The following is a 10,772-nucleotide window of genomic DNA, read 5'->3' as shown; positions in this document are numbered from 1 at the left end:
AGCAGTCTGATTGGTCCTAGAATTCAGAATGCAGCAGTCAGATTGGTCCTAGAACAATGCAGCAGTATGATTGGTCCGCAGGAGCCACCCAATCCAGCTCGAGATGGAAGTGAATCCACAACCTGATTGGCCTACAGGAGAATCCCGGAATTAGCCAATCACGTGCAGCCCATTGTGTAAATAATGTATATAAAGCAGATACTTTGGGGGAACATTCATTCCTCCTCCTCACCACTATGAGCTGAATAAAGAGCATGATATCCACTCTTGACTCTGAGTATATTTCAGTAACGCTAATGAAAGAGTTGGTAGCTGAAAGTGCTCATTTTTCTTCTACCCTCCCCATTCCCCTTTCCTTTGAAGCCTTATATCTTAGTACTCCAGCTGTTTTAGGAGAAAAAGCTGCTATAAGCAGAAATGTAATAGTACTCCAGCTTTAGGAGAAAGCTGCTATAAGCAGAAATGTAAATAATGAAAACCTAAGTAGGAATGCACAAAGTAAACAAACAAACAACCATGTAAATAATATCCTGATCTCATAAGGAGAGCAGTGCAGTGGAGCTTACGGAAAAGGAATTCACATTTACTGTACTCTGCAAAAGCAAGATCGTTCATGTTTCCCCTTTACCAGCTAGCTACTCTTACAAGATGCGGGCTTTCAGGCGCTTCCCTTGCACCCAGGGGTGGTTCAAAACATCTTCGATCCGTAGTCGGTGGGAAACGTCGGGCTGCAGCATGCGGAAAATAAGGTCTTTGCATTCCATGCTCAGGGAATCTGGGAAGAGCACTCTGTGTTCCTTCTGCAGTCGCAGCATCCTCTTGACGTTGGAGTCATCATAGGGCATGTACCCAGAGACCATGACATACAGGATGACGCCCAAGCTCCACATGTCATAAATTTTGGGGTGGTAAGGGATACCTTGGATGACCTCAGGAGCGGCATAAGCTGCAGAGCCACAGAAAGTCTGGCTGGGGATGATTTTCCCGCTCCCGTCCCGGAAGCACCGCTTGGAAAACCCGAAATCCGACAGCTTGACATTCATCTCTTTGTCCAGGAGGACGTTGTCGCATTTCAGGTCCCTGTGCACCACGTCTAAATCGTGGCAATATTTGACGGCGCAGCACAGCTGGCGGAACATCCGGCAGGCAACTTCCTCTGGCAGACCATGGTTGCTTTTGATGAACTCCAAGAGGTCTCCCTGCACACAGAGCTCCATCACGATGTAAACCTTGCCGGACGTCTCAAAGATCTCGTAGATTTTGACGATGGAGCAGTGGTTCACCATCGACAATATATCCAACTCCCGGGGGAGGAATTTTTCCAGGAACTCGTTTGGGACTTTCCTCCGGTCTGTGATTTTCACGGCCACGTTGAATTTCAGGCGCTCTGAGTAGGCGGATTTCACTTTGGCAAAGGAACTCTCGCCCAGAGTATGCCCCAAAATGTAACCTTTCTTCTTCAGCACAGCTGCATCATCCATGACGCAAAGGGTGGGAACACCCACCTCCCATCTGAGTGTAATTTAGTGGGGCATTCCTTCCGGCTGTGTGGTGGTCATCATTGGGGTGGGAGATTGGAGATACTGCCTGGTTTCTCAAGCACTGTTTTGAATACCTGATGTCATCAGCTGAGGTCATAAGGAGCATGAACATGTGATTCAGGGACTTAAATGAAAATTGTACACTATTGTTGCCCATTGACATCCCCAAACAATCGCAGCTAATTCCACGGGGCAGAATGTGCCTGCTAGATCAGACCAAAGACCCTTCTAGGACAGCATCCTATCTCCCATAGTGACCAACCGGATGCCTTTCGGAAGCCCAGAAACAGCTACCCATAACTCTGGATAATAAGCATGTAAGAATTCCAATGCTGACCTGTATTCGTCACAATCAGCATTCTATTCATTCTGCTGCAGTTTGATTTCCACCAAATACTATGTGTCTCATCTAAAAGTAAATGTAAATGTACCCCTGCCCGTATGGGCCAGTCTTGACAGACTCTAGGGTTGTGCGCTCATCTCACTCTAGAGACCGGGAGCCAGCGCTGTCCGCAGACACTTCCGGGTCACGTGGCCAGCGTGACGAAGCTGCTCTGGCGAACCGGCACCAGAGCAGCACACGGAAACGCCGTTTACCTTCCCGCTATAAAGCGGTACCTATTTATCTACTTGCACTTAAGGGTGCTTTCGAACTGCTAGGTGGGCAGGAGCTGGGACCGAACGATGGGAGCTCACCCTGCCGCGGGGATTCGAACCGCCGACCATGCGATTGGCAAGTCCTAGGCGCTGAGGTTTTACCCACAGTGCCACCCGCGTCCCACCGTCTCATCTCACTACCTGCTATTTAATATAATGGATGCTATGAACATTGATTTTAATGTAAAGCCTTGGCTTTATATAGAACAATTCCACCCTTTTGAGGCTAGAGTGCAAACCAAACAACATTTTAGCACAGTGGTACCTTGGTTCTCAAACTTAATCCATTCTGGAAGTCCGTTCCAAAACCAAAGCATTCCAAAACCAAGGCACATAGAAAGTAGTGCTAAATGGATTAATCCGTTCCAGACTTTTAAAAACAACCCCTAAAACAGCAATTTAAGATTAATTTCACTATCTAACGAGACTATTGATTCATAAAATGAAAGCAATAAACAATGTACTGCAGCCACACAATCAGTCAGTCAGTCAGTCAGTCAGAAGCTGAACTGGGTTCCACACAGTCACAAAAACAAAAAAGCCGCAAAAACAAAAACACAACTAGCAAAAACAGACAGACCTCAGGGTAACACACAAAAGGGAAGTGTGGCACTCAAAACGGAGCATGTTCGACTTCCAAAAAATGTTCACAAACCGGAACACTTGCTTCCAGGTTTTCAGTGTTGGGGTTTCAAGTTATTTGAGTACCAAGGCGTTTGAGAACCAAGGTACCACTGCATCCCTTTTTGGTGTCTCCTGTCCCCATATGTGGGGAGGGCTAGTCTTGCTATGGATAGAGAAGCAGAGCGAGTGGGTGTGAGAAATGAAATAACACAACAGGATGTTATCCCCCATCCCTGCACCTTTGCTGGGAATTCAGGCTATCTGTTTCCATTTTTCGTAGGTGAGAAATCCCTGCTTTTCCCAATTGAAGGGATGGTGTGGAGGAAATGGACTCAGAAGAATGTAAGAGCCTGTTGGGTCAGGCCAGTGGTCCATCTCATCCAGGATCCTGTTCTCACAGTGGCCAACCAGATGCCTGTGGGAAGCTCATAAGCACGATTCAAACACAAGAGCCCTCTCCCCTCCTGTGGGATCTAGTAGCTGATATTCAGAAGCATTGCTGCCTCCAACTGTGGAGACAAGCATAGCCATAATGACCTATTGAAAGCCCTCTTCTCCATGAATCTGTTGAACCCTCTTCTAAAGCCGCCCACCTTGGAGGCCATCACTGCCTTGATTGGCTCTATACCGAGGAGGACCAGTATTTGGATCCAATCTGTTAAGTTGTGGGTGAACATATCAGACGACACAGTGATTCTTCAAACAGCTCTTGTTTATCCACAGGCCAGAACAGGACTGAACTGAAGGGTTCAGTCAGCCTGCTTATATAGAGCTCCAGTACAATGTTACTGTAACAGCTTTCTAAAACTATCCAATCACTGAACGTCACTTTCGATCCCTTATTTGCATAACTATCTACAGTATCCCCCTGCTGGCCCAGGGTGAGAACTTCAGTACATAACACAATCCAATAGCTCAAGGGCAATAATGATTGTTGTTACCAAACGAGAATAGCCAGACCAAACCTGCGTGACCCAACTGCAGAATACAGTGGTACCTTGGGTTAAGAACTTAACTCGTTCTGGAGGTCCGTTCTTAACCTGAAACTGTTCTTAACCTGAAGCACCACTTTAGCTAATGGGGCCTCCTGCTGCTGCTCTGCTGCTGCACGATTTCTGTTCTCATCCTGAAGCAAAGTTCTTAACCTGAGGTACTATTTCTGAGTCTGTAACCTGAAGCATCTGAAACCTGAAGCGTCTGTAACCCGAGGTACCAGTGTACTTGGCGTGACACTAAATCGTGATTTAGGAAATCAGGAAGTCCTCCGATGCCTTTGTAACTCTTGTGGATACGAATTCTCTTTGAAGGCCATGCATTGTGCTTCTCTGTAGAGAGCTTTCTTCTTCCTCTTCTACTTTTCTACAAAGGGGACGGATTTATGCTTTGTTTCCTTCTTACAATCGCCTTCTTACCGAGGCTGCGGAAACCACGTCGGGGGGGAGAAGCCACCTCCTCGACCTCTTTCCGTCTCACTGTGCAATGAGGGGCATATTATTAAGAGCAGATTGCTGTTAGGCCAGCTCCCCTCCAGTTCCTTATAACCAGGAATCATCAGTCAGAGGGAAAGGGCACAGGCCTAAGAACTTGCAAGCTTATTGCTCTGCAGTAGTACAGCAGGCAGCTGAAAAGGAAAACATGCACTAACCTGACTCTGGATGCACTGATGTGAAGATTTGGGGGGCAACATATGTTGACATGCCATCTGTCCCTCCATTGTAGGGGTGGGGAACCTGTGGCCCTCCAGATGCTGCCAGACCATAACTCCAGTCATCCCTGGCCATTCACCATACTGGCTAGGGATGAATAGAGTTGGAAGTTCAAGAACATCTGGAGGATCGGAGACCCAACACCTCTGATCTGTTGCATCTGTTACTGCAGATATGTTTATTTACTACAGAGTTAGTGCCTGTTTGTTAGCTCTCTACATAGCTGTCAACCGTCCCTTATTTGGCAGGAAACTCCCTTATCCCAGCACCGTGTCCCGCTGCTGTCCCTTATTGATGATGTCCCTTAAATTTCCCGGGTTTCAAAGGAAGCAGCTCCTCTCCCTCCCTCCCTGCCGGCCAGGGAGGAAGGAGGCTCCAACTGTGTTGCTTGGCTGTGTTGCTCACCCAATAAGGAGTCTAAGAATGACTGAGGGGTGGAGCTTGCATGCCTTGTTGGCTGGGGACCTGCCTTTGCTCAGCGCTTCCCAGCGGAGAGGTGACGGTGGTTTCCCTTGCTGCATCCCCTTTGGCGGGTTGCTGTGTTGTGGGAACCACCACTTGAGGCTTCGTTTGGCTGCTGGCTGGGCTTTCTGCCTTTGGCTCAGAGGGGTTCAGAAGCTAAACATACCTGTGCTTGGAAAATCCCTTATTTTGGCTGCTGGTCCCTTATTTTCAAGGCTGCTGGTCCCTTTTTTTCAAATCTGTAAGTTGACAGCTATGGCTCTCCATGATACATCATTTTCTCTACTTCATCCCCATTTTTGTCTTATTAATATTAATATTTATTGAATTTATATACTGCCTACACCCAGAGGTCTCAGGGCGGCTCACAGAAAAGATCACAATATATAAAATCAAAACAAGAAGAATAACCCAATAACACCCCCCTCCAAAAGCCACATTTTAAAAGGGCGTAGGATGTCAAACAGATCAATCAAAGGCCTGGTTAAAAAGGAACGTTTTTGCCTGGCGCCTAAAGGTGTATAATGAAGGCGCCAGGCGAACTTCCCTGGGGAGAGCATTCCACAGACGGGGAGCCACTGCAGAAAAGGCCCCGTTCTCATGCTGCCACCCTCTGGACCTCTTGAGGAGGAGGGGCACAAAGAAGGGCCTCAGAAGATGATCTCAGGGTCTGGTTAGGTTCATATGGAAAGAGGCAGTCCTTGAGGTATTGCAGCATTTTTTGGAATGCCTTGGCAATGTTTTGTCACTGTGAGTCAGTAGAATTGGCTGATATCGGTCCCCAGGGTCTCTAGATCAGGGTTGGGCCCGGTGCCCAGTGTGTGTAGGTTTTTTTGTGGGGGGGGGGAGCCTCAAAGATCTGTTGCTATTTCATACCCACCAACATTTCTCAGATGAAAATAGGGATAATAATAATGGTAATATTTACAACCCTCCCATCTGATGAGGTTGCCCCAGCCACTCTGGGTGCCTTCCAACATATATAAAAACATAATAAAACATTAAACACTAAATAAACATTTCCTATACAGAACTGCCTTCAGATGTCTTCCAAATGTTATATAGTTACTTATCTCCTTGGCTCAGGAGTTACATAACTCCATACCTTCCAACATTTCTCCAATGAAAACAGGGACGTCCTAAGGAAAAGCGGGACATTCCGGGATCAAATCAGAAACCAGGACAGCTTCTGTAAATCTGGGACTGTCCCTGGAAAATAGGGACACTTGGAGGATCTGCTATTTTTACAACAGGGTCTCAGCAGGGTCCCTGTCGGCAGTGACCTAGAGCTGCCCAATCAGCATGAAAGGGAAGCTTTTTAGCCACTGAGAAGAAGCTTCCTCGCCCATTGTGCTGATCGGAGCCAAGCAAAGTGAAAGGGGGTGAGTAACCCACTGAGGATTGGCTCCTAGGACCACTCTGGAGAAGGTGCTAAGGAGTTGTTCTGCATGCTTCAAGGTTGATACTGAAAAAACAATTTCAAGAGAATGTTGTGCAAATTCTGTTACATAAGTTGGAACTTCAAGGAAAGCCACTCCGAAAGAAGATATTAGGGCATACCAAAATAATTTGCCTACATAAAGGTAAAGGGCCCTTGGATGGTTACGTCAAGTCAAAGGTGACTATGGCGTTGCGACACTCATCTTGTTTTCAGGCCAAGGGAGCCGGCGTTTGTCCACAGACAGCTTTCTGGGTCAAGAAGCCAACAGGACTAAACCACTTCTGGCGCAATGGAACACTGTGGTGGAAACCAGAGCGTACGGAAACGCTGTTTACCTTCCTGCCACAGTGGTACCTATTTATCTACTTGCACTGGTGTGCTTTCAAACTGCTAGATTGGCAGGAGCTGGGACAAAGCAATGGGAACTCACTCCGTCACTGGGATTTGAACCGATCGGCAAGTCCAAGAGTCTCAGTGGTGTAGACCACAGTGCCACCCAGGTCCCAGATGATGTGCAAGGAAAAAAGGGGAAAAGGTAAAGAAATCTGGATGATTAAGTCCAATCAAAGGCGACTATGGGGTTGCAGCGCCCATCTCGCTTTCAGAGCAAGGGAGCCGGCATTTCTCCACAGACAGCTTCCTGGGTCATGTGGCCAGCATGACTAAACCACTTCTGGTGCAAAGGAACACCGTGACGGATACCAGGGCACACGGAAACGCCGTTTACCTTCCCGCCACAGTGGTAACTATTTATCTACTTACATTGGCATGCTTTCAAACTGCTAGGTTGGCAGGAGCTGGGACAGAGCAACGTACTTGCAGACTGAAAATAGGAGAGCTAGCCGAAAGGCAACACATGTAGATGTGTCTTGATCATTGCAATGCTGTCCCAATCTATCTATGCGATGTGAGCAAACCGCTAAAATAAATTCTCACCTCCGAGCACATCTCCTCACCTGGTCTCTTGTGCTTTACCGGCTTTTTGCCAATAACCAGGTGTTAACCTCCTTCATCACATTGTGGGAAGATCTGCAGAAACCACAGAATGAGCAGGTGTCTCAGCCATGTCTCTGAGAAATGCAAACCACAAAAATCTCTTTGTCGATCTTTGCCTCGGCGCTGGCAGGCAGCACTGGGGGCATGGGCCTGACACCTGTGACTTAGACGTTTGATTCAAAAGGCAGGCAATGCAAACTAGGAGAACGTCTGTGGATGCCTCTGTGGCAATCACACAGGGTCCCCGGATGTTTCACCGTCTATTGATCCCTGTGCCACCACTTGATTTCTCACTGCCACCACCCAGGCCCTACCTGGTACAATACTGAGTCCATTCAGGTTTAAATTGGAACATAAACTTATGTTTATTTATTGCAGTTTAACATGTGGTTGGTTTCATAAATGGTATCGGTCAATTACAATCATAGGGTGCCTATCCAGACCTATAACTTCCACTACCTGCTCTCACTAAACCACCTCTCAGATATTTACTTGTCTTCCTAGCTCCTAACTGTTCCTGACTCAACTTATTTCGCTACACTAACTCAGCCTACCCACAGACTCTATCCCAATTCACTCCCACTCCAACCAACCACCCAACTCCCAACGAACTTCCCCCCTTCTCTCTCCCAGAGGTGGTTTTATAGTCCCTCTGACTCCACCCCTGGGTTCTGATTGGGTAACTTGTTTAACTAATTCACCTCCATCACTGAAATATACTCAGAGTCGAGAGTGGATTTCATGCTCTTTTTTCAGCTCATAGTGGTGTGGAGAAATGAAAGTCCCCTGAAATTATCTGCTTTATATACGTTATTTACACAATGGGCTGCACATGATTGGCTAATTCTGGAATTCTCCTGTAGGCCAATCAGGTTGTGGATTCACTTCCATCTGGAGTTGGATTGGGAGGCTCCTGCAGACCAATCATACTGCTGCATTGTTCTAGGACCAATCAGACTGCTGCATTTTGGATCCTATTCAACTCAGTACATAACAATCACTCTCATATCTTAATGTCAGTGTCTACTCTCTCTCTCTCTCTGACTCTGTGTCTCTCTCTTAAGAACATAAGAGGAGCTCTGCTGGATCAGGGCTGTGGTTCATCCCGTCCAATATCCTTGTTCTCGCGGGGGCCAACCAGTTGCCTGTGGGAAGCCCCAACGCAGCACCCAAGCACAAGAGCCCCCTCCCCTCCAGCAGTTTTCGGATCATATTGCTTCTGACAGTGAAGATGGAACATCCTGGCTAGTTGCCACTGGTACCCTTGTTCTCCATGGAGTTGTCTCTTTTAAAGCTCTCCAAGTTGGTACCATATTTTTCTGTGTATTAGATGAGGTTTTCTGACTCAAAAATCATGTCAAAATCATGGGGTCGTCCTATACATGTGTGGAAGGTGACCGGATTAGGCATGGCAAAGGATTCTGGGGAACATCTCTTGGACCTCATGCTGTTTCATTGGCAGCAGTGGAATTACCACAATTTGTAGTAATTGCTTGTAGCGGAAGGTCCCCGGTTCAATCCCTGGCATTCACAGGTAGCATGGGGGGGGGGGGGGAGATAAATTTGGTAATATGGTTCCCTGAACAAGGACAAAATTTGGCAGCCCTCCCCTAAATATTTCTTATTTTCACAATAATTCTTTTGGTACAGTTGCTTTTTCATGGATCTTCTAGTAGGTACCTGTGTAAATACAGTGGTACCTCGGGTTACATACACTTCAGGTTACCGACTCCGCTAACCCAGAAATAGTACCTCAGGTTAAGAACTTTACCTCAGGATGAGAACAGAAATCGCGTGGCAGCAGCGGGAGGCCCCATTAGCTAAAGTGGTACCTCAGGTTAAGAACAGTTTCAGGTTAAGAACGGACGTCCAGAACCAGTGGCATAGCGTGGGGGTGCAGGGGGCCCCAACCACACCGGGCGCAACATCTGGGGGTTAGGGTTAGGGGGTGCAAATCCACGGGTTAGGGGGTGCAAATTACTTGCCTTGCCCCGGGTGCTGACAACCCACGCTACTCCACTGTCCAGAACGAATTAAGTTCTTAACCCGAGGTATAGGTTGTATAGGTTGTTGTTATTTTGCACTGTCCTAAATCTGGCGCTGCAGCTGCAGCTGCAATCCTTGAGACTGCTGGTTTGTGAAGACAATACAAGGCTAGATCTTTGAGTCTTTATGAGACAGCTTCCTATGTACAGCCAAGCTGCCCCAGGGCATATATACAGTATATAGGGTTTTATGCAACTACATTATACTCAGTAATTGTTCTATTTCCTATAATGGCAGTGGGTCTACTCTGAGTAGGGCTGTCATTGGATGCAACCTATCTATTTTAAGAGCCGGGAGCCGTTTTCACAGCATTAAGCATGGGAAACTATACAAAGTTTGGCTCAATTTATATCAATCATATGGAAATAAGCAACGGAGAATCCCCCCCCCCCCCCGTGTGGGAAGAGCAAGGAATCCTTCTACGAGTTAGAGGGAGGGAAAAGATTGGAAAATGCAATTGTATTTTATAAAGGCTTTGATGGCATGTTTAAATTGTAATTCGTTTTGTATTGTTTTTACTTTGTTTTGCAGTAGGCTTGCTGCGCTGGGCACGATAGTATTTCTTACATAGTAAGAAATAACAATAAGATGGTTGACTGGGAGATGCAACCCACTTCCCCAAAAGATCAGACTTTTTGCAATAAGGAAATGGGGAAATGCCCTGCAAAGTGTGGAGTAACACTTGCTTTGACGCAACATTGTCTAACCCCCACCCCATCAGGGTGAATGCCCAACAAATAAAACATGCCATCTGGAAGGGTCCTGGGGCTCTGTGAAACCCTTGGATGTTGTGAGCGCCTTGCAGCTCATACACAGATTAAAAGCACTTTCCTCTCCCAGAGTTTCCAGCAACTGGTATTAAAGAAGCATTACAGCTTCCAGCTATGGAGCCAGAGCATAGCCATCGTGGCTTCTAGCTGCTGATAGCCTTTCCCTCCATGAATCTGTCTGACCCTCTTTTAAAGCCATCCAAATTGGTGGCAGACACTAGATCATGTGGAATTGAGTTCCATAGCTTAACTATGTGGCCCCCTGGAAGGTTCCCTATAATAGAATGCGGCCCTCAGGCTGGAAAAAGTCCCCCACCCCTGCTCTAATCACTGTGTTGTTGTTTAGTCGTTTAGTCGTGTCCGACTCTTCGTGACCCCCTGGACCAGAGCACGCCAGGCACTAGTGTCTTCCACTGCCTCCCGCAGTTTGGTCAGACTCATGTTTGTAGCTTCGAGAACACTGTCCAGCCATCTCGTCCTCTGTCGTCCCCTTCTCCTTGTGCCCTCCATCTTTCCCAACATCAGGGTC

General features: G+C 47.1%; 1 protein-coding gene across 1 annotated transcript; it reads right to left on the bottom strand.

Moving 5' to 3' along the window:
- Positions 1-562: 562 nt before the first annotated feature.
- Positions 563-1,602, bottom strand: LOC310833029 (testis-specific serine/threonine-protein kinase 1-like). Its single transcript, XM_083715381.1, has one exon. The coding sequence runs from the start codon at positions 1,479-1,481 to the stop codon at positions 642-644; it is 840 nt and encodes a 279-aa protein (XP_083571507.1). The 5' UTR covers positions 1,482-1,602; the 3' UTR covers positions 563-641.
- Between the last annotated feature and the right edge of the window lie 9,170 nt (positions 1,603-10,772).

This window comes from Podarcis gaigeae (genome assembly GCF_964106915.1).
Source record: "Podarcis gaigeae genome assembly, chromosome: 16".
Classification (NCBI taxonomy): domain Eukaryota; kingdom Metazoa; phylum Chordata; class Lepidosauria; order Squamata; family Lacertidae; genus Podarcis; species Podarcis gaigeae.
The sequence above is the reverse complement of the archived record's forward strand: the minus strand, read 5'-3'. Positions and strand labels throughout refer to the sequence as shown.